We start from the raw sequence: 26,420 nt of genomic DNA on the forward strand, positions 1-26,420 counted from the left end.
TTTCTTCCTAATAGTTCTATAAGCTTAAATCTTTCAGAGACAAAACCTTACAAAAATAATAATGTTACTACTTCATAAAACACTTTTTAAAGGATTTTTTTAATCATCTTGATGCAGTGCACTGGCTTGTTCCACAATTTAAGCACAAGAGAGCATTCCTTGTAACTTTTAAAAATAAGAATTACCGTATTTTTCGCCCCATAAGACGCACTTGCCCATAGGACGCACCTAGTTTTTTGGGGGGGAAATAAAGGGGGAAAAATTTATTTCCCCGCCAGGTGCGCTGCGCTAATCCCGAAGCTTGGGGTGTGCGGAGCTCAGCACGCCCCAAGCTTCTGGGTGCCGGCAAGGTCTCCGCTAGCCCTGGGAGAGCTGGGTCTCCCACAGCTAGCGGATAGCTTCCTGAAGCCTGGAGAGCGAGGGGTCGGTGCGTACCGACCCCCCTCGCTCTCCAGGCTTCAGCGAAAGCCTGCATTCGCCTCATAAGACGCACACACATTTCCCCTTCATTTTTGGAGGGGGAAAAGTGCGTCTTATAGGGCGAAAAATATGGTAGATGGAATCTTATTATACAGTTGAAATCACTAAACTGTTTTCTGCTTTATAAATCAGCTTGATTTTTAAAGTGCAGGAGTGTTTCTTTGACTGTAGTTGGTACCTTCATCTGAGAAACAGAGTTTTTGCAGTCTCTGATTCTAAGCAGAGTACCTCATATTTAAAGTTATCAAATATAAATGCTTATAAGCGAAAGCCATCTCACAATATTTATCTTTCTCAGTGTTTCATCTGTGGTGTTTGTTTTTTAACGGGCTACAAACACGAAGCTGTGAAATGCAGAACTATACCTTTTGCAGCCTAGTGCTATTCATAAGAATAAGCCTGTCTGCGGGATTTACCTGCTAGAGTGGTGATTTGTTCTATTTTCAGCACTGCTGGCTGAACCATGCTGAAATAAATAAATAAAGTCTGCAAGCATAACAAACAAGTTAAAGCAATGTGTGAAACCTTATAAAAAAACCCATAAATGGACTAAGACAAGAAAAAAAATTTTTTAGAGAGAATACAAAAACAGCAGCAGTCACAAAATAATTTTATCAAGGAATCGTTGTGAAAGCTTGCCAGAAGATGTCATAGCTGCTCATCAAAAGGCAATCAGTCATGGTGCCTGGCAGGCTTCCTAGACAGGGTGTTGCATTGTCTCTATGTCACCACAGAAAAGGCCCCATCCCTTCTGCCCACCCTTTTGATGCTGATAAGGAAACTGAGTAGTAGAGCTCCATGAGACAATCTTAAGGATCAAGCTGAATTTGAGGGGCAAAGACCATTCTTCTATAGTTCCTGGTCATTTAGGGCTTTAAATTTAGCCTGGAAACAAAGTAGTATTCAGCATAGATGACATGAAATTGGAGTGCCATGTTCGATATTCATTGGGGCTTACATGAAGGCATGCATAAATTTGTGGTCCTTTACCATGAGCAGCTTCTCTATGCTCCATTTAGAAGGTCGTTTAGTTCTAACTATACTACCCTGTGTTCCTATTTGATTGGTTGACATTCTCTTGTTTTGTTCTGTTTTTCAGGTGTTTCATTGTGTACATTTTGAGTGCCCAGCTCAAACTGCTGCCCACAAGGAGGAAGGCTGTGAGGAAGACATGTGCACAAGTGGGCAGCAGCTGGCATCCCGTCCACCTCGAGCTTCGAGTGCCAGCTCTGTGCACTCTCTCCCAGGATCCACTTCACACCCATGAGCTCACCAGGCCTATAAAGAGCGTGAATAAAAGTATTTACGACCCCCGTGCCATGATAAAATTGTTCACCATCTTCTTGTTGTAGGCACCTCTTGTTCTCTGAATGGACAGAGGGGACTGTACTTGATGGCTGGAGATGTTCAAGTGGAAAAGGCTGCCCAAAGACTTGAGGGGTGGCTTCACACTTTCCATTTTGTTCAAATCAGGATGTTCTCCAGGGGAAAGAAATAGGCTTTCAGTTTTCACCAACTCTCCTATTTACACCCTACCTCTTTAACTGAACCAAATCAGGTTGAATCGAAGGAAACAACCCAACAAAAAGCCGAGCCCAATTGTAACATAAACATACCACGTGAACAGTATGGAAAAGAGATAATTACATGTGCCTGCAGAAGGTACTTACTAGGAAATGGGTCTTTCCTTAGAATGTTTATGGAAGATAATGTGTACAGAAACCATATTTTTATTTAATTTATTCTTGATCCACATTTCTTTGTAAATTGCAAGCCATTTTCAAAGTCTAAGAACATAAGAGCCTGCTGGATCAGGCCAGTGGCCCCTCTAGTCCAGCACCCTGTTCTCACAGGGGTCAGCCAGATGCCTGTGGGAAGTCCAATAAAGGGACATGAGTGCAGCAGCACTCTGCCCACCCATGATTCTCAGCAACTGGTATTCAGAGACATGCTGCCTCTGACAGTGGAAGTAGAACAATAGCCATTGTAGCAAGTTGATAGCCTTATCCATGAAGTTGTCCAACCCTCTTTTAAAGCCATCCAAGCTGGTGGTCATCACTGCCTCCTGTGGGAGCAAGTTCCATAGTTCAACTTTGTGCTGTGTGAAAAAATACTCTGCCCTGAATTTTCCGACATTGAGCTTCACTGGATGTCCACAAGTTGTAGTGCTACAAGGGAGAAAAAACTACTATCTACTTTCTCCATGTCATGCATAATTTTATAAATTTCTATCAAGTCACACCTCACCTTTCCTCTAAACTAGAAAGTCCCAAATGCTCCAAACGCTCCTCACAGGGAAGTCTGTGGGTGTATGTATTGATATACCTATATTATTTGCTTATCCTTTTCCTTTTTTCTTGAAATGCTTTCTTGTTTATCATTCTGTATCATATAAATATACCTAATAGTGGTAGGCAATGTGATAATTACTCCATTTGACAAGGAAAAACCCTTAAGGAGGTCATGCATAAAACAATTCAGTCCAAGGATGCTGTATTGGAATTCTGACTATTTGATATGAGTAACAAAATTGTCACTTTTTACTCCCATATAAAACTGTCCATCAGGTTCTCAGGTGCAGGAAGAATTATTGGCTACTTTAGAAATTACTAAATCATTCTTTAATTTCTACATCAACTGATTTCCAACATCTTTTTTTGTGCTTTGGAAAACAGAAATCTATCTGACCAACATTTCAGCTGGATATGGTATAAATCAGAGCCGGTGGTACAATCCTGGCAATTTATAGTAAAGGTTTTTTGTTTTGTTTTGTTTAAAAAAGATTATACTATTCCATTAGGGATTTAAAAAAACCCACTTCTAAGAAGCTTTTCACATAATCTCCATAAATACAGATTTGACTTTTATAGTTGGATTTGGTATGTGTGTTAAGTAATTTACAACTCAGTAGTAGCTATCCTTTGTAACTTAATCAGATTATTTGTTTGATTATTCGGAATGTGTTCACATGCAGCATTCCTCACATTCAATTGTTTTACATCCTGCTGCATTTCCTGGAGTGAAAGTGGCTATGCATTTACGCACACATGTCAATGCCATCGACCCATCTAATTAGGGGGGGAAAGATGCATTTGTCATGAAGTATGTGACTTTGGAGAATATTATTATTGTCAACTTGTGGTTGTTGTTTTTTTAAGTGGTGTAATATAGTTTGATGCAAATTGTTTGCTTTGACCATGGTGTCCTATAAATAACATTGTTGTCACAGTGCTTAAGCTTAAGTGCTTGCATTCTACTGAATGCTCTTTGTAATAAATGTGGGAAGGAATAGACAGCATTGTGGCTGCAAAGCAGTAAAAGAAAATGACTTCTAAGTTGGCCATGACTCATCTTCAGTTTTTCTTGCTTTTGGTATTTCATCTGTCATTATCTAAACCAAGCTTGCAAGAGTACTGCAGTGTGAAGTGCAATGCAGGTACATAGTGACCAACCTTTGGAGGAAATCAGGAGATTGGCAAATGAATCATAGAAATGTAGAGCTGGAAGGGACTCCAAGGGTCATTAAGTCCAACTAAAGCAATCTCAACTAAAGCATCCATGATGGGTGGCCATCCAACCTCTGCTTAAAAACCTCTGTTTGACTGCTGAACAGCTCTTAGCGTCAGAAAGTTCTTCCTGATGTTTAGTCGGAATCTCCTTTCTTGTAACTTGAATCCATTGGTTCGAGTCCACCCTCTTGGAGCAGGAGAAAACAAGCTTGCTGCATCTTCCATGTATCAACCCTTGAGATATTTGAAGATGGCTATCCTATCAAGTGAAGAAAGCATCAGATTCTTCTGCCAGGGCAAAGGGCCTGGAGGTACTCTGTAGCTATTGTGACAACCTTCATTCATTTCACTCTTGTTCCACAGGATTTCCAACTCTTACTCTAGTGCTGCTCTGATTGTTGGGTATGTAGGGAGCTCTAGATATATTGGCTAGAAGGCATCAGCTAACATAGCTTGTAGATGAACTGTAGTTGGAGAACAGAAAAATAAGACAAAGATCTGGGAGAGAATGTGAATGGTCTCTTTCTGCCCAAATAAATTATTATTGTTGATAATAGGTGTTGAGCAGTGAAGAAGTGCAGCCTCACTTTTAAGTAGCCTTGTGTCTGTCTTTTCTTATTTTGAATGGGGATAATCTAGATTCCCCATAACTTGTTTTTGATCTCTCTTTTCAAACAGTCAGTCAGTATATAGCACATGCAGGTAAGCTGAGGAGAGTGCCAGAGTTCCCCACTTTGGAATGGGGGTGGTGAAATGTTTGGATCACTGTTGTGAACAGTAAGCAATAAGATCAACCTTACCATCTATTATATCAACCTTATAATACTTTAGCTTTTGACTTTGCCCTTTGCTTCACTCAGTTGTGTGTTGTTGTTATTAAAGTTCTAAATAAATCAAGAGCTTGATTGTAAGGCTATTAATAACTTTTTAAAGACAATGCAAGAATTCAAATAAATCATAACTGATAACAGCTTAATCTTCTAGGCAGTAGATACAATTCTGCATACTGTTTCTCCTGCCTTTTAGCCCCCTCTTTGATAATGATATACTTCATCAAGCTCCCTATGAAGGATGTTGATACCATATTTCCAAGTGTTTGAGACAAACCTCTTTTTAAGAGTCTTCCACAGAGCATTCCTTAACCTCGGGAATGGCCTCCAGAAGGCATCTTAAAACAGAAATTCATGGTAAGAAAAATTCCAATGTTTCCCCCACTGATATATCTGATATAGAAGTTACACACTTATAGTGACTCACACTGTTAGCTCATTTTTCTAAGGACCAACAAAATCTATATATAAATTGTCATCTGTAATTCCATACCATAACCCGGCGTGGCTCGACAATTTGGGGCTGAACCCTGACCCTCCAGGATTCCATGTCAAGTGTTGGCAGCTGTAAAGTTAAAAAAAAAAGCACATTGTTCAATCACAGCCAGGTGTCTGTGGGAGAAATCAGTAAAATTATTATTATTAATAATATTGTTAATATTAATTTTATTTAAGGATATTTTGGGGCGACACAAAAAATCTTTTGGGCATTACAATGGAAACCTATTAGAGCAGAGATTACAAAAATGAATAAATTTGGAGGGGTCCGGGATTCACAAAGAAGCTTTTGACAGTTAGTTTTCAATTTTGAGTTTCACTAGTGTGTATTTTATGTCTTAATTTTTAATATTTTTTTCTTCAGTTAGAAATTTGAAGGTATTCCTCATCAGGACATGGAAACAATGCAACTATACTGCATTTGTAGCTATAAAGCTTTTTGTAGCCTCCATCCACAAAGTAGCATGTGCATCTTAACACAGACTCCTTAAGCTGCTTTTTAACCACATCCCACCCACGCTTTAAAACTGTGCAGTAATTAGATATGAGTTTTTCACAGAAGAAACACATACACACTGCTGTGACTTTAGTTGCTTTCCTATTTTATCTCTCCTTGTGTGGAGTATTCATCTGTGTTGCTTGCAGTATCCCCTAGAAATACCTGACAAAAATCCCAAAGCATTTCAATGACATCTTGGGTTAAGGACAGCCTCCTTGACACACATCCCTCCAGGAAGCTGTTTTGGGGATTTGTGTTCTAGAGGCAGACCTGGCTGAAGACAGGCCAGTCAGATCTGCACTTGTAATCCCACCCCCTTGCTTGGCCATGATAGGCCAGTTTAAAGTTCCCGGGTAAATCCCAACCACTCTAGTGGCCAACAGAGGAGCCGACGTCATCCGTTGGCTGCGCTGGAAGCAGGAGACCACCCAACCCCTGACCTCTGATGGCTCAGCCAGGCCACAGCTGCTGCTCCCGAGCCATGACGGTAAGCGGTCTTTTCTGTCTTAAAACTGCTAGGAAACTGAGCAGAGAGTACTCAATTCTTTTGTCAAGTCAGAGTCAAACTATCTCAACAAGGTGCTTCTGAAAGGTTTGTTTAGTTTTCTGTTAAACTTGTAGGGGTAGTATACAGATTTGGTTGCTTTTAAAGAGAAAAATGAACGGTACAATTTAAAGAGCAATTAGGTATGCTGACTGCTCTGCAATCTCCTGAATTCCCAGTTCAGTGCTTTAGTACAAACCTAGAAATGCAAGAAGGAATATATTACAGAGTTAAGATGCATAGTTTGCACAGCAAAATACTGCCTGTCCCTATGTAGGCTCTAGGCTGACCACATCAGTTGTGAAGACAGATATGTGCATCGATGTCCAGTAGCAACAGGACATTTAAGTAATGCCACCTTGTCCCTTCCCAAAATCACCAAATTAGTATATGTTAACTATCCTGAACCAGATTGTAAATAACATTTCCATGTATTTGGTTTAAAGACAGTTTAGTATATTTCATGGAGACTTAGCAGCCATGCAATTTTCCTAAGACAGTCAAATGCTATTTCAGAAAGTGCTTATGCGTTTGTATGTATATAAGGTAACCCTATTGCCACAGCATTGCCACATTCTTAGAAATGCAAATTTTCAGTTTTCAGAGGATTTGGGTAGTGAGAAATTCCTTACTGGCCTTTTACATTACGCAGATGCTAATGACTTTTCAAGACTCTCATTAATCTAGAGGGAAATCTTGACCTTATTAATTTCACTGGGCGACATGCAATTAATTGTGATGGGTCCAAAATTTCACACCCATTATAATTGGCAATTAACATGATTATAAATGCTAAAGCAAAATAGTTTCAAAATCGGTACCTATAACTGATTCACCAGTGTGTCCTGGTGCAAAGCTTTTAGGAAGAATCTTCAAAAATAATTCTATAATAACTGGAGCCCAATAGCAAAAGTTACATTATACATGTGAACATTACTGTTTGACTTGCATCAATTATTTCTGTTTGATGTGAAGCCTGCAGTGTTCTGAATATTTGCTGCATGTGGAGTAGTTCAAAATGCAGCCAGACACTGACCAGGATTGCACGATGCAGTAAGCCAAACCGCCCTGAGATCCTATGATGAAGGGCAGGCAGTATATAAATTTAATAAATAATGAAATAATAACTACTTGCTGACTGCTGAGGAGCAGATCGCAGCTGCTTTGCTCCTCCCTAGGCTTATTAAAACAGCAGCTAAGCCAAGGTTTGACTTGGTATCATGACTGGGGTCATGTGTAAGGTCTAACTTCTATAACCACGACCTGTAACCATAGGAAATAACTTTGCTACAACTTAAGAAGAGAAGAGAACTTAGCAATAGGTCGTGGAGCAGAAGGCACACTAAAGCAAACCTTGGCTTGGCTCAGTATGTCACAGCAGTAAAAAGAACCAAAGAGAAAAAAAGTTAGAGAAATATCCTCCTTGGGGAGCCCACAGAGTCCCACTGTCTTGCTAAGCCACAGCTTGGCTTACTGTGTTGTGCAGACCAACTCAGTACAAGAGTTTCAAGGGGAGCACATTAGAAGCAAGCACAGTGTATGCTGTGAAATGTGTTGCAAACATTACAGCTTCTAAGTAATCATTTTGTGTGTCTGAGAAAATAGTGTCTATGGATGTGATACGTTCTTATTCAAATCTGGAACTTGCCTAGGTATTTCTGTTCCAACAGTTTCCATTGCTGAAGAAACCATGTACTTTTTCAACTGAATAGTGGCTCATCTTTGGTAGGAGAACAGAAACAGCAAGTGCATTTCTGTCTGGGTTCGTCACAGGCACAGCTCAATTCTTTGGATCACAGCTTATATCTGCAGAAAATAATCTTAAATGACATTATCAAAGGGCTTCTTGCAAATCTGTTGAGTAAGAATTGTGTGGTATCCTAGGGGAGGACTTAGCTTTTTTAAAACTTTAATTTTAAAACATCCCAGTAGGAAAAGAGGCTTTAAAAATTATTAACAGAATGAATGCAAACTGACAGCTGCAATGTGTTGGATCTCTGGTGGGACCGTGGAAATTCTTGCCATGTTTCCACACGATGACTACAAATTTCATCACATGGCAGTTCACTTATACGTCACTCAGAATTAATTACTTCTCGTATTTTATTTCTCTAACATATGTGAGCAATGTCTAAGGGTAACTCATGAAGAAATGGTATGCTTTTGAAAGGTTCCATGCTGACATTAATCATTATTATCCCACTGTGTATCCAGCAATAGCCATATTTCCATTCTATATCAGTTTTTAAGTGTGTTATTTATAGCTATCAGATCACTGAGTTGTGTCCATTATTGGAGAGGCCTGGGGGAAACAGTTCAGATTACATCAGATGAAATACTACAGCTGGTGACTAAAAACCATAAAAGTGGGGGAAAGAAGGGAGGGCTCTTCCAGCTTGGTTAAGAGGTAAAGGAGCAAAGAGCCAGAGGCAATGCTTAGCGGGTAGTGACGCTATTAAAAAACCCCACTTTTGACCTCTCCCTTGAGTTGCCACCAATACTTATTATAATTATCTAGTATTTAAATTACCATGTTGGTAAATGGATTTTGCAAGATCCCATTCAATGTCATTGGGGTGGATGTGCTTTGAAAACCCTTTGATTTTTTTTTAAGCTAGCATCTTAAAACCTTATAATTAATTGGTTACACAAGGATTGGTTTGATATACCAAACAAGCTTGAAAACCTGCTTTCGAGTCAGTGCTCTGTGCTAGCCCTATCACTAGGCAGAGTGCAGTGATTGTTTCAGGCAGCTGACCTGAAGTGTCACGAAAAGGGTAGGAAATAGTTATTTAGTTTGTTACTATGTTGTTGCCTGCCAGGAGCCTAACAGAATTTTCTGCCTCAATAACTTGTCTAGTCTTCTATATCATGCACCCGGAATTAGAGCAGGGCAGTGCTGGTGCATCAACTTATGCTCTGCACCAGGCAGCAGAATGTTTGGGGTTGGTCCTGCTCTATGCCAGTAGGATGAAAATAGATGTGTAATGATGAAAAGCTAGGCATACAAAGTAGCTATTCTGGAGTCTCAAAGGGAGAAAGTATGTTTAAATGCTACTAGCACAACTCTGAAATTCAAAACAGAATACAACCATACCTCGGAAGTAAAACACCTTACGAGACAAATGTTTTGGCTTCCGAACACCACAAACCCAGAAGTGATTGTTCCGGTTTGCGTACATTCTTTGGAACCCGAACGTCCGCCGTGGCTTCCAATTGGCTGCAGTAGCTTCCTGCAGCCAATCGGAAGCTGTGCCTTGGTTCTCAAACGTTTTGGAAGTCAATTGGACTTCCAGAACGGATTCCGTTCAACTTCCGAGGTACAACTGTACTGGTGAAATGCCATGAAATCGACAGAGAGGAGGAAACGGAATGAGCACCTGTCAAGGGCAAGAGTAGTTCTGCTCTCAGAAACGCATTGCAAACACACCCATCACACTTTACTGGACCAGTCATGTTACCACTTTGAGGGGCATGCAGCAGTGTCCCTTTTTATAGGGGAAACATTGAAGTGTGCTCAAGAAATCATTCGGCCTTTTTCCTGTGGCCAAAGTGTCTTGTGAGGAGTGCAACCCCTGCCCTGGATTTAATTTTTTTCAGTCATGCTAATGCAAATATATGGACTCTATGCCTTTCTAGATTCCAATTTTCATCATCCTTTATCATTGGCCTTCCTGGCTGGGGCTGGTGGGAGATGAGTCCAGCAACATCTAAAGGCTAACAGATCCCCTGCCCCCATTCTAACAAGTCAGAGGGACAGAATCCAACAACTGGATCTGGCATTTTATTTAGTTGTAGTAACAGGGACAGTGCTAGCAAATCCAGAATTTAGACCAATTATTTTCCTTGTATTGACAAAATGAAGTGTGTATGGTGGCAGGACTGTTGGTAAAGATGAACTATATTGATTTCAATGTGGCTAGGACCTAATATATCCTGAAAAGAATTCTTCTAGTTAACAGGTTCCTCTTTTCATCCTATGTGGCATGGTGACATTTATAGTTTAGAAAGTGCACCCAGGCTGTTTAACAAGTCACAAAGCTTAGTTATGCATTCTTGTCCATCTTACCATTAATTTATGGATCTGAATAATCTACACTGTGTTATAAAAAGGACAGCAATGAAAGTGTGTCTAGAGCCCTGGAGAATTGTATTAGCATAATGTTCCCGAACTCCCAGAACGCTCTCTTATCAGTCTGTCCCCACACCTAACTGCTTCTCATTTTCTCTTTCCACACTTATTGCTCACATTCTTGTCCTCCTTCGCTCCACCTGCTCTACCTTCAGCGTTTGATCATATTTCCTATTTGCTTTTCTGAAAGATGATAACATTATGGAAATTTGGCTCTCCAGCTGTCTGTCCTACACTTGGGTAGTGTATCTGTCCTGTGCCTCCTAATTAAAAGGAAAACTTACCAGAAATACTCAAAGCTAAATATGATTAGTTCTGAATCTTTGCCATCAATTGAGCCCCTGTCAACCTTCCGGTTGTATCCTGCCCTGCCCCGTGCTTTTGATTTCTCATCCACAAACCAGTCAATTATACATAATTAGCTGAAGATCTATGCAGTATCAGACTTGGGGGGGGGGCGGCATTATAAAGAACTGCATCCAGCATCATTTCTTCCACTACAGTATTCCAATGGGCTTATCTGAAAGCTGCCTTGGAGTAAAGCAATTTGGGGAATGGGAATTGCGCTGAGCATTTGTTTGTTAGTTTGCAAGATTTCTCATCCACGCGCCATCATAAGGTCACAGGGCAGCTTACAACCATACAATGCAGTTACAGAAACAAATAAAACCATTACAAAACCATTATAAAAACAAGTAAAACAGCTTCAAATGGAACCCAACAGTATATATTCAGCAAAAGAAGTGGGTCCCACAAAAGAGAAATGCCTTAACTGCCAAAGACCAGGGTAAAGAGATGCATCTTCACCACAGGACAAAAGCTGTACAATTAATATGCTAGGTGCGCCTCTGGGGAGAGTGTCACAAATTAGGGGCCACTGGATCAGGCCAACAATGGCTTATCTAGTCCAGTATCCTGTTCCCACTGTGGCCAACCAGATGCCTGTGGAAAACCTGCAAGGAGGATTCAGGCACAAGAGCACTATCCCCTCCTGGACTTTCCAGCATCTGATACTCAGCTTTACTGCCTCTGGCCACAGAGGCAGAGCATCGTAGCCACTGGTGGCCTTATCCTTCATGATTTTTTCTAATCCTATTTTAAGGCCAGCCAGGTTGGTGGTCATCACTGCCTCATGTGGGAGCGAGTTCCATAGTTTATCTGTGTGCTGCGTGTGTGACTTTCTTTTATCTGTCCTGAATCTTCCAACATTTAGCTTCACTGGATGTCCACGAGTTGTAGTGTTATGAAAGAGGGAGAAAAACCTTTATCTACCTTCTCTATGCCATGCATAATTATATAAGCATCTATCATGTCGCCTCTTACTTGTCATTTTTCTGATCTATGAAGTCCCATATCCTCGTTGCATACTTAGAAGTTTGGGGTTGTTTCCCTGTTGACACTCCTGAACACAAACCTGCCCCTCAGCTGAAGTGCGTGCATTTTGTACATACCATATGTAATGAGTGTGGTACTTTGGCTATGAAGCTGTGGCCCCTCCAAACATTGTTGAATTCTAACTCCCAAAAATCCAGCCTTAAGGCCATGGTCAAAGATAATGGACATTTCAGTCCAACAGCATTGAAGGGCCTCAGGTTTCTCCCTGTCCTTAAAATTTCCCAGCTTTTAAGAAACTCCATTCCCTCAATCATTTCAGTTCTGTTTCTTTTCCCACTGTGCTTTCTCCAGCTCTACAATATTATCTCCTTCCCTACTTTGCCCTACCATCATTCCTTAACGTATTCAGACATGTCTGATCTACACTTTGATCAAAGTCCTTGTTGGTCAGTTCCAGTGGGCCATACAGAGTTCTCCACTTACCTCTATCAGTGGTTCTCATTCCTGACCTCCAGCAGATAATTTCTGCCTTTCCCTGCTCACCTCAGACTACTTACCAAGTCATGACTTTTTGCATTGACTCTGCTTCCTGCTTCCCCCTTGTATAATAAATTGGTTCACTTTACCTACTCTAAACTACCTCAGATCACATTGTGAACACAGATGGACTGAAACTCAAATACCTGGATGATGAGAGGACCTTTTTTGCTCTTCAGACACCACTTGAGCTCTCTGTAATACCATTAGTTTAAGTAATTAACTGTGCAGATAAACTTGATGCGACTGTAGGCTCATCCTGTCATTATCTACCATTATAGTGGTGCCTTTTTCAGCTGGCACTTTGCTATCCAAGAAGCATAGCCCCTTGTGTCCCAACTCCCCATATTCCTCTCTATTTTAAAGCAAAATCACTGTACTGATGCCATCTTTAACTGAAAACCATTTACAAATTGCCGCATTAGTCCTCAATGCCTGGCTATTTAAAAGAGCTGTGCATCTGTACTTAACTGTGCCTATTGTGTAAGAACACTTCTCCCTACAGCATGCTGTGATTACATTGCTGACCTATTTTGTACTATAGCATTATCTGCATCACCAGCCATTTTGACTGGCTAGATTGATTGGTTCTGTATTGTGGGTCTTTCTGTTCTTTTCCCCTTCTCTTGTCTGGCCTTAGAGAATGTTCGTGTAAGTCAGTGGACCTCTCTATTTTGAAACGCGCTGCTTTGAACATTCTTCACCAGCAGAGATAGCTTTACTAAGCAACTAGTTACCCTGCAATTCTTATGAACTTTTCGGAAGTGGGAAAGTTCCACAGATGACACCCTCAAAATTGTCCCTTTGTAATGTCTGCTGGTGTTCAGATGAAGAATATGCAGGGCTGCTGTGCTGGTATGAGACAATCTAAGCATGCTACCAAAATCTGTAACAGTTTCTCATAAAAACAAATAAAAAAGGATGACTAACAAAATTTGGAAATGGGAATGATCATTCTCATGTTTTTTGGGAGGCGGGGAGCAGAAAGAGACCACTGAAGTCCCGAATCACTGCCAGAACGAACAATGTTATGAGCAAATGTGGAAAAGATATTATATTCTTTGCATTTATTTCATATGAGGTTTCTTTGCATTGTAATATGTAATGCAAGGTAAAAAATATATATCACATGTTGGAAATTAGGTGTGCACCTTGTATAGATGATGTGGCTGTGGTTTTAGGAATAAACTTGATATTTTGTGCTTAACTCCTGATCTTTCTCTCTGCTTGTCTTTTTAACAACCAGCGCACACAAATGGTGCCATATGCTACCATTTGGTAGGGCAGAAGTCCAGATCAAAGTCAAGGCCTTTGTTCTAATACAGAATTTTAAGTACCGCTATCAGAGGGTGGAATATATCTGTGCTTTCATTGCCCCTGTTACTCCCTGCAGGCTTTGCAGAATGGTAAATATATGGCAGGAAAAAGGGGGGAAATTCTAAATGCATCAGTCAGTACAGGCCTATCATTAGACAAACGGAGGCAGATCAGCTCCACCTTTGGCACTTGCTATACCTCTGGCCACCCATCATGCAAACTCTTATGCGCCTTTCGTCCTCCCCCTCCATGCTGTGTTGCTCTGAGGAAAGAAGACTCCTTCCTCAGAGTGAAACATTCTGGGCAAGGTAGCCTGGAACAATACCGTTTTGACTACTACTACTTTGCTTCTGTGGCTAGAAGTTCTGGTTTGAAATTAGTTGTGATAATTTCCAACTAATAGCTAAAGAGTTTATGGGTAAGCAGGGAGGCAAGGCAGCATGGAAGGGAGAGGACACCTCAGGGGCGGCAGAGCCACCCACCTTGAACAGGGCACTGTTTTGCTCTGACCCTGGCCTCCACAACCGAGGAAAGTGCGTTTGGCTAGCAGAAAAGCAGGAATATGTTTAGAAATGCTGCCGGGTAATGACATTGCTGTTTTAATTATGGAATGCTGTCTTGATCTGAATCTAGCATAGCTAGTCAGCCCACTCCAGACACTATAGTGTTATTATATGAGAGGGCAGCAGAAAATAATGTGCTAGCTTTGCCCCCTTGTTGCCATTCTCACTGCCCTCCAATTCATGGACAGCAGACTTGCGAAATTCACTCGTGGTGGAATCTGTGGGGTGAATTCATTGTTGTGCTAATGTTCCATCAGCACAAGCATTTTACTGTTGTTTCTCTTGATGCCACAAAAGCAGTGGGGGGGAGGGGACTCCCATTGCACAAGCAGAAGTCCTAGTGCAGGGTTTCCACTGGTGAGATTCATTAGGTGAATCCTGCCCTGCACATTTAGATGAAATGAGAGCTGATAGATTGGCTAATTGGGGGGATACAGTCTTGACGAGGAAGTATGACCAAGCAGTCTTGTGATGAGACATCAGCTTTATATTCCAACACAAAGCACTCTTTTATTGCTTGTTTGTAATTCCAAAGGGCAAAACTATTTATTTTAAGCAGGTGGCTGCTTGAATCTTAGAACACTATCACATCCTGTCATTTGAATGCTGCTTAGAAAGGTTGAAGGGGCAGAGCTACTCAAAAGCACAATTTTACCTTCCAGTTTGGAACAAAATTTAACTCAAATGGTGATGTTAAAGGGAGCTACACATACTTAATGTAGTTTACTCCACCTTCTGGGAGACTGCAAAAAGCTGGCATCTTCTCTGGCAAGAGAACGTGGCTGCCCTTCAATACAATACAAGGCACAGATCTTACAAACAGGGAGATCTGCTTGTGCTCACAGTGGCCCACAGGCAGTAATAGCAGAGAGGAAATGGGTCTGGCATATTTATGTATTTAATTATTAAAAATAATTAAATACACAATTTAATAAATTTTAGAACTTTAAAACAGAACTGCCACATAATAAAACAGCAGATAAAATTGCACAAGATCAGCAAACCAAATCTAGTCCACATAGTCAAATCACCATAAAAGGTGCTGAAAACTCATCAAAGTTGGTGCCAGCCTATACAAAGGGTTAACCCTCACCCACCCACCCCTCCCTGTGAATCTTCCTTGCCCTCTGATAGCCATTTTTAACCAAAGGAAAAGGGGGGTAGATTCAAGGATCTAGTTTGTCCCTAAGCCATTTTTTTTTATTGGTCTGGAATGTGCAGCACTAACTACAGCACTTTATTGTCCTGAAGGTGTTTTCCTTCTTGAGAACTAGTGATTGATTGATTTATGAGCCTGCAAAAAGGAAAGAAAGAAAGAAAGAAAGAAAGAAAGAAAGAAAGAAAGAAAGAAAGAAAGAAAGAAAGAAAAGACTGCCACTGTTATCAGGCCAGAGTGTAGAATATGGTTCATCCTGGCCTTTAAAGATAAGAAATATAAAAAGAGTTCAGATGGATTAGGTCATTGGTGAATCTAGTCTAGCATCCCATAGTGCAGAGTGGGCAGCCACAGGTCTACATGTGAAGGCAAAACCCCTCCCCGCCCCCTGCATGTTCTGGTCCAGAACGGGTTGGACCGGCAGCTTACAATCTAGCTAAACAATTCCCTCCTGTTCTGGATGGTTTCTGGGTGTGAAGGGGCTATTAAAAGTATAATATTGGAATGATATGAGTACCAAAATATTGCTCTCAAGGATGTCTAGCACACCATGCTGTCTGGAGAACTGTTTATTACATAGGGGCTATTCCAGCCTGTTCAGTTCAGTTCTGGCTTTTCAACCAGGGTCGTTAAGTTAATAAGCTCCTCCTCTTCACATACGTACCATTCAAACACCTGACAATATTTATCAATAACTAATAAACATATTCTTAATACAGCTTTCCTGTTAATTCAACCAAAGCAACATCTAACCATTCCCAAAACAAGTAACTTCCATTGCCTTAAAAGGAGCCTCTAATTGATAGCTTGATCCCAGCATATCCCTGCAGACTTAAAGGTTAATGGGACTCTGCCAGCCTTGCTAAATTTCCTGGGGCAAATTTTCTCTCTCCTTGGGCCAGGCTGGACTGCTGGCATCTTCTGAAAGCAGCCTGCCCATCCTGGAATGCTACCTACTGAGCATGCTCCAACAGATGCCTCCTCTGGCAGGGGAAAGAGGAAGCGTCATTGCCACAGCTTCTACTGGGGAATACTGACATGCTGGATTTCTGTTCAATATTGCTACTAACAAATATGATGACAGCAGCCTGGGTGACACAAACACAGTGGAGATTGGTGAATGTGTTGCTATTAATATATAGATATAAAGAACAGAGTGGAAGACTGCCCAGGGCAAGGTTGAAGCTCTCAACTGGCAGCTTTATAAGTCCATTCGATTTAATGAGGCATTAAATTATCATTGCATCATTGGGACAAATTAACATAATTGATGTCAGCATCGGAGTCTGAAGAATGACTTGTATCAAGCCGTTTAATAATCCAAACATATTAGATGCCTGTCTTAAGTAATGGCTGGGCTGGGCTGGGGGTGCACCAGGCTGCCCCTCTTGCAAAAAATGCCTTTGCTTTTGGTGTTGCGCTGCTGGAAGGGTGCCCAAAATCCACCCCATTGCAAATCATGTGGCAGCTGACGGCTGGGAAGCCAAGATGCATTGCCAATTAGGGAAAGGGCCCCCAGCCCCTTCCCTCAAGGAGACGGTGCAAGATGTGTCCTTGCGGGTGCCTTCTCCCAGGTTTCAATGTCTTGTGGGACAGGCCTTCCATCACTCCTCTTAAAGCGACAGTTCCACAGCCTAATACATCTCACTAATGGCAGCTGTATCCTGACAGGCATCTATTAATGCAAAAGAAACAGTTAGGCCAGGCAATTCTTCAGAAAGTGCTCTAGCTCAGTTTTGTGTTGAGGAGGCATTCATGGCCTCAGGATGAGCCTGATGTGATGGTCATGTTACTTTAAAGTGCAACTGCTCCAGGTTTTTGTAGGCTTCTGGTAAAAGGAAATATTGTATGTGAGGAGCCCTCCTCACTCCCCCCCCCCACAACCTACATTCCCAACAAGGAAGAGATAAATAACGCTACTGCAAAGCATATAAGAGCAGAGAAGCATCAGATTTCTCAGAACTGTTGAGAGCAGGATTCTGTTGGCTTGTTCTCATAGCACTGAGGCCCTTCTACCAGCTCCATGTAACAGATGGGTTTCCCAAGTATTTGGGACTTTTATAATGTGGGTTATGTTTCATAGCCTTGAAAATGGTATTCTGCACACAGGGCTCAAAGCATTGACCTTTGCCTTTCTCATCACTGCTGTGGTGGGGGTGATGATTTGAACCTCTCATGCTGTACCCAGAATGCATCATACTGGGATTCAGCTATGAAAGTCAACACTGCACCAACAATGGCAAGCCCCAAATAAACCTATCCCACAGCTTACATTCTGTAGAACAGGGACTCCAAGCTCCCATCATCCCCAGCCAGCATGACCAATGATAAGAGATTATGGGAGCTGTAGTCCAACAACAACTGGGGAGCACCATGTTGGTTGCCCCCAATCCAGAATGTCCTCTCTAACCCACACTGTAATCTGAGCCACTCTTACATAACTCAACTGGCACGTAATGTGTGCAAATAGTATTGAACTTGGACCGTCACTGTTCACCATACAGTTTTCACCCTCCTATGTGCTGAATGACAGCCACCTTGTGCTGAAGAGATAGTGTGAATAGCCCTGTCACTTGGTGGATCCTGTACTCTTCTCTTGAAGACTTGTGACCTGTCATTCTAGCTAATTTTATTCCTAACAAATCAGGGTGCCCAATCTTAGCAAATGACTCCAATTGCCCATCCCTGCTGATGGGAGTTTTAGTCTGAGGCCATTAAGAAAAGCCCTGCAGAATATGATTAGAAATGACCAGCAGGTTAAAGGGGTACAGGTCGGAGCAAAACATTACAAGTTAAGGGCTTTCGCAGATGATTTAGTCCTGACTTTACAAGAGCCATACACTAGTACGAAAAAGGTGTTGGAGATAATCCAACAATTTGGCCAGGTAGCCGGATTTAAGTTGAATAAACAAAAAACTAAAGTCCTAGGGAAAAATTTGACAGATATAGAAAAGAATAAGTTTCAAGAAGAGACGGGTTTGACGGTGACTAAGAAGGTGAAATACCTAGGGGTTAACCTAACATCTAAAAATTTGAATTTGTATAAGGACAACTATGAAAAATGTTGGACAGAAATCAAAAAAAATCTAGAAATATGGTCAAACTTGAGATTATCAATGTTAGGCCGAATTGCAGCAATTAAGATGAATGTATTGCCTAGAATGTTATTTTTGTTTCAAACTTTGCAAATACTTGACAAGATGGACTGTTTCAAGAGGTGGCAGAAAGATATCGCGAAATTTGTCTGGCAGGGCAAAAAGCCCAGGATAAAATATAAAATATTAACAGATGCAAAAGAAAGAGGGGGATTTGCCCTGCCGGACTTAAAATTGTATTATGAAGCAGCAGCATTCTGCTGGTTGAAAGAGTGGATGCTCCTCGAGAATACAGATATCTTGGACTTAGAAGGTTTTAATAATGCATTTGGTTGGCATGCATATTTATGGTATGATAAAATTAAAGTGCATAGTGCCTTTAAAAATCACATTGTAAGGAAAGCGCTGTTCAATGTTTGGATGAGATATAAAGACTTGCTGGAAAATAAAACCCCTAGATGGTTGTCACCTTTAGAGGCGAAGGCCCACAAGAAACTCAATATGGAGGTCGGATGGCCAAAGTATTGTGAGATTCTAGAACAAGATGGAGAGAGACTGAAACTAAAGAGCCATGAAAACCTAAAACCCAAAGTACAAGATTGGCTCCACTATTACCAAATAACGGAGGTTTTTAAACAAGACAGGAAAATTGGCTTCCAGGTGGAAAAATCAAAACTTGAGACAGAATTGTTAGAACCCAATACTAAGAATCTGTCAAGAATGTATAACTTGCTGTTAAAATGGAATACACAAGATGAAGTAGTTAAATCAGCCATGATTAAATGGGCACAGGACATTGGTCATAATATAATGTCAGCTGACTGGGAAAGGTTGTGGAACACCGGAATTAAATTTACGGCATGTAGTGCCTTAAAGGAAAATGTAATGAAAATGGTTTACAGGTGGTACATGACCCCAGTCAAGCTGGCAAAAATTTATCATTTGCCCGACAATAAATGTTGGAAATGTAAAGAAACTGAAGGTACTTTTTATCATCTTTGGTGGACGTGCCCGAAGATTAAGGTCTTTTGGGAGATGATATACAATGAAATGAAAAAGGTATTTAAATATACCTTTCTTAAGAAACCAGAGGCCTTTCTCTTGGGCATTGTCGGCCAATTGGTGCAAAAAAAAGATAGAACTTTCTTTATGTATGCAACAACAGCAGCAAGAATATTGATAGCAAAGTATTGGAAGACACAAGATCTACCCACCGTGGAAGAATGGCAGATGAAAGTGATTGACTACATGACTTTGGCGGAAATGACGAGCAGAATTCGAGACCAGGGGAAGGAGACTGCGGAAGAAGATTGGAAGAAATTCAAGATTTATCTTAAGGACCATTATAAACTTGAGGAAGTTTAGAATGTCGAGATTCGACAGAGATAAAGGGTTGCAGTAATATAAGATTAGAATAAGAAAGGACTATAATAAATTAGAGTTGGAAAAATATGTATAAGTTGCTGTAAAATTTGGACATGAGGATGCAGAAAGGGGAGGTATGGGGAAGTCCGAGGAAAGAAGTCTACGAAATGACACTATGAAACCACACTTCTTTGTTTGTTTGTTTGTTTGTTTTTTTTTTGTGCTTGTTTGTTATAAAAACTTTTGTAAAACTAATAAAAAATATTATAAAAAAAAAAAGAAAAGCCCTGCAGCGTCGTCTGGTTTCCTTAAGGAAGAGACATCCCTTTGCCCACTTTCCTCTCCCCCTTCCTTGCCTTGTCCCTCAAACTCCTTGCATTCTTTTCCACAGACATATTACCCAAGTGCAACACAGATGATGAGGAGACCCTTTGTGTGATGGATTTTTGTTTTTATCATAAAAGCTCTAAAAACAGAGCATTTTGGCTCACTTAATCATTTTGACAGATGACAATACTAAGTACCATTCCCAGACAGATGACACTCGACGGCTGACAATACTAATCCTACAGCAGCTTCTCAGGGGAGATACTTATTGTAAAAATTGACATCTATTGCACCCGGATGCTCATAACCCATTTAGCAACGCTGTGTTGTGCAGCATCATTCTTGACTCAAGGTTTCTACTGCTGCTGAGTTTGGGCTTTGGCAAAACTGGCAGATCCTTTGTGTCAGCCGCCTCTCTGAAAAGCAGCTGAAATTGTGATGTATAGGGAAAGCACAGATGTTTGCTTAATGGTTATTTCCCTGGGGACTTCTGTTAAAGTTACTGGCAGCAGAGAAGTGTGTGTGTGTGTGTGTGTGTGTGTGTGTGTGTGTGTGTGAGAGAGAGAGAGAGAGAGAGAGAGAGAGAGAGAGAGAGAGAGAGGGAGATGTGACTGTTAGCCATACATTTATTTTGTGCAAGAACATTGCAGAAGAAGCAGGGGCAGATACAGACTAACCCAAATGGCCCTGAAATGGGCCATACCTCGATTTTGGCTCACTGGAAGGAACTGCAAAGCTTTGACTGACTGTGTTGGACTACAGGTTAATCAGATCTCTGGTGGTGATTCCTGCCTGATGGGTAAATACAGTTGAATGTATTTTTTAATGTACATCAAGCAACTCAGCTTGAAGAAGAGTCCAAAGCGCCTTGGAGCTAGTGTCGAGCACCCGGTTGGTATGAAAGTTGAAGGTCCAATCCTGATGATATTCATAAATATGCATTACAGTGATTGTTGCAGTAGGTCCAGAGCAACAAAGAAAGTGTCCTCCAGGCGACATTGGACTCATCAGCCTGGCCAGTGTTCAGAGATGAGGGAAGCTGTAATCCACCAACATCTGGAGGGCCCCACATTGGCTACACCTGCAGTAGCAGTGCTAGCCTATGTATATAGGGTTCTGCTGAAAGACAGTCTTAAAAATCTGATATAGGATTTCAACATCTCTTCAAGCTTCTGTAGAAACTGCCCACAACTGTCCCCCTTCCATTTTTGAGGACTCTTTTTCACATGCATGTCTATTGTCTAATGACATCAGGGGTTGACTTACATAAGTGAATTGGCCATGCACAGAACACCATGCACAGAACTTCCATATTGCTGGGTTGTCACAAACACAGCGGTCACTCCCCTGTAAGGTTCATCAGTTTCAAACAATGGAACTTGGTCATAGCCAACTGGCTACTTCTGTTGACTTTCACAGGACATTACTCACAACTAATGCAAACTGGATTAAAGACTCTAGCACTGGAACTTGTGAACAGAAAACGTTTTCAGCTTGTGATGTGGAACGGTGAGGTACAATCAGAAGCTGCTTATGACTGGACACAGATGCACCCCTTACAGCAGCCTCTGCTCACCTGGTGCCCTTCAGATGTTGCTGGAGTACACCTCCTACCAGCCCCAGCCAACAACATCTGCAGGGCACCCGTTGGCAAAGGCTGCCTTGCAGAATCCCCCTGCAGAACCCTGTTCTCTTGTTGGCAGCATGTGAGGATACGCAAAATATTCTGTTGTCTTGTATAATTAATGAAGGCCATGATGTGACAGATTCTCTGTCTGAATGAATGTCACTGCCAAAAAAATAGTATTCTGAAATCTGGCACACTTTTTCAGGAACCACAGCTGAGACAGAGGCAGCTAAAGCACCATGTGTGGCTCTTTTGTCACCTTCTATAGGTTGCTTTTCTGTGCAGAAGATATGTGATGAGTGCCTCCTCCTTCCACTTCTGTGTAAACTGATCTCTCCCCCCCCCCACGCACACAAACCACACCCTCCCTGCCCCCCACTCTCAGCATTATTGTTGTGCTTCTTACACAGGTCACAGAATAAAGATTCTCTCAGCTTGCCTGATGCTTGCCATATGTTGACTCCTTCCGAGATATATTTTCTCTCTTTTGATTTCTTTGATATATTCAGCATCACTATCCCCATATGGTATTTTGTAGCTGCTGCTTTTGTGTATTCCGGTGGGGTTTGTCTTTTGCCTTTCAAAGGTTTGTCGTGGAGACAATCCTTCGCAGAACAGTGTTGTGAGCCTGGTTCGTCTAATTATACTCGCTCATTAGAGATGCATCAGAGGTTTTGTGTTAAATTGCTGAGGGTTTTAAAAGCTGAATATCTGAGCAGCAAAAGCTGCATAAACACCAGAGAGAAAACAGAAGGCTTCTTGTACTGAAAGATGATGCACCCTGAGCCGATTTCTTTACTCCTTCATTAATTGCAGATACCTCTGTCCAGGCTTTCTCAGGGCCAGCTTAGAAGTGTTTATCAGGAGAGACTAGGACTGGATGTTGAAGGCTAGAACTGTGTATGCAATGTGACCAGCCCTTTGACCTCTAAGCAAGGTTGCTTAGGGCAGTGTGCTATGGACGGTGTTGAAGGAAGAGTCAAGTGCTAGCCCCGTTAGCTTCTGTAACAAAATGTCTTGTCTGGCCCCTATAAAGCAGCTGGAAAAAACAAAGCTCAGGCTATTTGGCAAACTCCAGTAACAAGACAATTGGGAGCAATTCCCACGTGCTATAAAAAGGCATACATGCCCATGTGGTTGTGTGTATCTCCTTTGAACTTTGGTACAGTGGTACCTCAGGTTACATACGCTTCAGGTTACAGACTCCGCTAACCCAGAATAGTACCTCGGGTTAAGAACTTTGCTTCAGGATGAGAACAGAAATCGTCCAGCGGTGGCACAGCGGCAGCAGGAGGCCCCATTAGCTAAAGTGGTGCTTCAGGTTAAGAACGGACCTCCGGAATGAATTAAGTACTTAACCCGAGGTACCACTGTACAAGCGAACTCTGAGTTTCCAATATGGCGACCTGCAAAGACTAGCAGAACAGGTCTCAGCACCTGGCATCCTTGGACAGCTGCCAGGGCCCTGGCTTTTTAAAGCTGATACCTGTCCTGGGTCCACCTGCTCTAGCCTTTCCTTAAATTTCCTACACTATGCCATGAAATTCAGTCCCATAAGATGCAGCGATGAGCACCAACTTGGATGTCTTTAAAAGAAGACTGTACAAATTCATGGAGGATCAGGCTGTCAATGGCCACTTACCACCTGGGCCTCTGAATACCGGTTGCTGGGAATCACAGGTATTGCACTCAGGTCCTACTTGCAGGCTTCCCATGGGCATCTGGTTGGCCCCTGTGAGAACAGGATGCTGGACTAGATATGCCTTTGGTCTGATCCAGCAGGGCTCTTCTTACGTGCTTACAACACCCCTGTCCTAGTGTCATCCTGCATTATCCTGGGAAGTTAAAAAGGGTAAGTAGGCCACCCGGCCACCCAGTGCTGTTATGGCAGCCACATAAACCTGACAGAGAACCACCTATCCAGGGCCCATGCCAAATGCCCATGAAAATAGTCCCATGTTTTATAGGAGTGCAATATTTTCAGAACTAGAGGCAACCCTTTGAAAACAGGGTACTATTGATGTTATCAGTTGGTGGAATGCTGTTTAATTCAGCTTCCATGAGTGAAAAGGGGTTGCAGGAAGAGAAATGATGCTAGCAAATTCCTCGTTTCTCCTGCATTCCCCTGCACCAGCTGCCACACAACTTTAAAGGGTCCATTTAGAAGTGATTTGGGGTGGAGTGGACTCAGGAGACTTCAGAGGGAAATAGGATTAGCAAAAATCGCCACTTCTTCCTCCCCTCCCTTCCACTAACCAGTTTCTGATGAACCAAATAATTTTCCATCAGTGGAAAGGCACAACTGGATACAGTTTGGGGATTCTATTTATGATGACTGTAGCCGCTTCAATGTACATCAGGGAATGGCAACTTTTTCAGCTACATTCCCTTCCGGATAACCTTCTGAGGACCACATGCACTGATGGGTATGGCTACAGGTGAAAGTGAATGGTGCAACAAATTGACATTTTGCCTTTGTACAGTTGGCTGGTTTCTGCACATATTCACACACCTCTCTCTATCTCCCCCACCCCCAGACAAGCAATGAGCTTGGGGGTGCAAAGCCACATCTTCTAGTGGGCAACCATGTGGGTGCCACATGCCATTGGTGAGTAGGGCAGTTAATGTCTTGTCTTTGTCCAGTAGGCTACTGTCCAGCCACATAGACCTCCACGTACATTGCTCCATTAAGGCAAGGAAGAGGCATAATTACAGTTCAGGGAGTCATTCAAGCCAGGCAAAAGAAAAGGAGGAGGCTGTGGAGCAGGACCAGTGAGAGGTGTGGCCTGGGGAGAGTTCCAAAGGCCAGAAAGAGATGCCTGGAGGGTCAGATTTGGCCCCCAGGCCTAAGGTTCCCTACCCCTGGTGTGCATGGCACTTTAGAGGGCCATGTTAAATAATGAAATTGAAGTTCCTACCTCAAGAAGCTTGCAATATAGATTTAGAAAGGGAGGGGAGGATGGGAGAGTGAAGACTCACAAGGGATGACCGGGTGGTTTACTCACAGAAGGTCAAATACAAAGTACTGACGGCTTATTGCAAATCTGTTCTTTTTGGCACCTGTTTCCCAGAGGACAATATGGCTTTTTTCTCTGCTAGGTCCTTTGGAGTGGAGTCAGTCAGGGAGCAAATCAGGCAGGCCTGACCTTCTGCCATTAATTCTGATAGAGCTGAGAGCGATTGTGTCCACAAACCTGGTTAAAGCTGATGCAGCAGAAGAGAATAACAGTCAATAAAGCTGCAGCTCACGCTGGCCAACAGCTCTAAGACAAAGGTGCCCAAGGAAATATTCATCATCTAAAGAACTTCAGGATCTGAGTGGCATGCTGAGTTATTGCAATGGCTTGTCCTTGCTAGAGACTTTGTTATAGCTAGTTTAAGATGCGGTGGAAAATGCTTGCTGGCTCACCCTTGTGGCTGAACGGCATATTGCAGGACGCAGCTTGCTTCTAAGCCCGAGCTAACAGGCGACATCAAAGGAGCATCCCTCACTTCTGTTTGTGCAACTGCTTGAGAGAGTTGCATCACGTGGCATCGCTTTGGTGGGCTCATTGATGCTATCAAGAAGAAGGTTACTGTGACACATTCAGCCCATAAGGAAGATCATTATCATCAGTAGCGTGACATTTAATAACGCAGTCGATAAAGTATTAACAATATTGTGTTTTTCATACCTTTTACAATTGATTCTGGGACATTTTTTTTTTTTACAGCATGCAATCAGCCTGAAGATCTTTACGAAAATCGAAAATGATTGCAAGGGAAGAATGTGTCATGTAATGGATTAATAACAATACAGTAGTATATTTAAGCCAGTTCTGTTCCTCTTTAGCGAGCTACGCTTGTTGCTTAACTGTCTCTTGTGTCCATGCTAGTGGTGTCCCTGAATGCATCCCTTTACTTTCCTCCTCCTGTATAAATGTAATGGTGCCATTCAGCAATGTGGGAGAAAGAAAAGCGCCACACTTGGGAGTCCACCCCACGACCAACTATGAGATAACAGGAGAATGTCCTTCCTTCCCCTTCTGAAGACAACTACAGGGTTGTGGGAATGGGGCATCCCTGTCCCACACATTACTCATGACAGGCATGTGGCCATTGAGTCACATCCTCGTTTCCACACAAAGCAGGCCCAAACCGATGTTTTACTGTAAATGCACCAAGTTGTTGAATGCTTGGGGGCGGGCGGGTAGTGTTTGTGTCATTAATTGTCCTTTTTATGTGTGCAAGAACTACTTTTATATGCAAAGGGAAATGTGTTCATTCCTTGCTAGGATAGAACGATCGGTTTTGGAAACAGGAATTCCCCTTGACTCAAATAAAAAATGGATTGCCAGTTAGAAGCAGCACTGGAGAATGCGATATGCAAATAAATATTTTTTCACAAGAGTTTGAAATTGGCTCATAATTATTTGAAAAAATGCAGACATTACATTGTGGGGATGGCAGTGGGGAAAGACAGCACACCACCTACGTCTATTCTGTGATGCACACTACCCCAATCCCCAAGCAGTGTGAGTTTTCAGCCGTTCCAGGGTTCGGTTTCCTCAAAATGAGGCACAAGGGAGACCGTGGTGTCTTTATGATAATATGGGTTCTTTACACA

The 26,420-nt window shown here is 42.0% G+C and overlaps 2 protein-coding genes and 1 long non-coding RNA gene across 12 annotated transcripts in view; 2 read left to right on the plus strand and 1 right to left on the minus strand.

The window, feature by feature from the left end:
* BTBD9 (BTB domain containing 9) overlaps positions 1-4,886 on the plus strand; it is a 151,006-nt gene extending 146,120 nt beyond the window's left edge. For all 6 annotated transcript variants that reach the window (XM_082214847.1, XM_082214845.1, XM_082214842.1 and 3 more), the window contains one exon: positions 1,580-4,886. In XM_082214847.1, coding sequence (XP_082070973.1) covers positions 1,580-1,747 — 168 coding nt within the window. In that variant the 3' untranslated portion in view covers positions 1,748-4,886. The remainder of the gene's footprint in view (positions 1-1,579) is intronic.
* LOC309527888 (uncharacterized protein) overlaps positions 1-26,420 on the minus strand; it is a gene marked incomplete at its 3' end in the record, with an annotated part of 74,289 nt that overhangs the window by 14,012 nt on the left and 33,857 nt on the right. For 2 of the 5 annotated variants that reach the window (XM_082214902.1, XM_082214901.1), the window contains exons 3-5: positions 25,224-25,371; positions 5,313-5,384; positions 2,309-2,648 (exon numbers count right to left, since the gene is read on the minus strand). In XM_082214902.1, coding sequence (XP_082071028.1) covers positions 2,309-2,648; positions 5,313-5,384; positions 25,224-25,371 — 560 coding nt within the window. Of the gene's footprint in view, positions 1-896; positions 947-2,308; positions 2,649-5,312; positions 5,385-25,223; positions 25,372-26,420 lie in introns of those variants that run through there. The other 3 variants (XR_014217399.1, XR_014217400.1, XM_082214903.1) reach the window with 2 other exon arrangements.
* LOC309527911 overlaps positions 5,311-26,420 on the plus strand; it is a 55,031-nt gene continuing 33,921 nt past the window's right edge. The window contains exon 1 of the long non-coding RNA XR_014217427.1: positions 5,311-5,386. This is a non-coding gene — a long non-coding RNA (uncharacterized lncRNA). The remainder of the gene's footprint in view (positions 5,387-26,420) is intronic.

The sequence above is a fragment of the Podarcis vaucheri genome, assembly GCF_965113315.1.
Source record: "Podarcis vaucheri genome assembly, chromosome: 3".
Classification (NCBI taxonomy): domain Eukaryota; kingdom Metazoa; phylum Chordata; class Lepidosauria; order Squamata; family Lacertidae; genus Podarcis; species Podarcis vaucheri.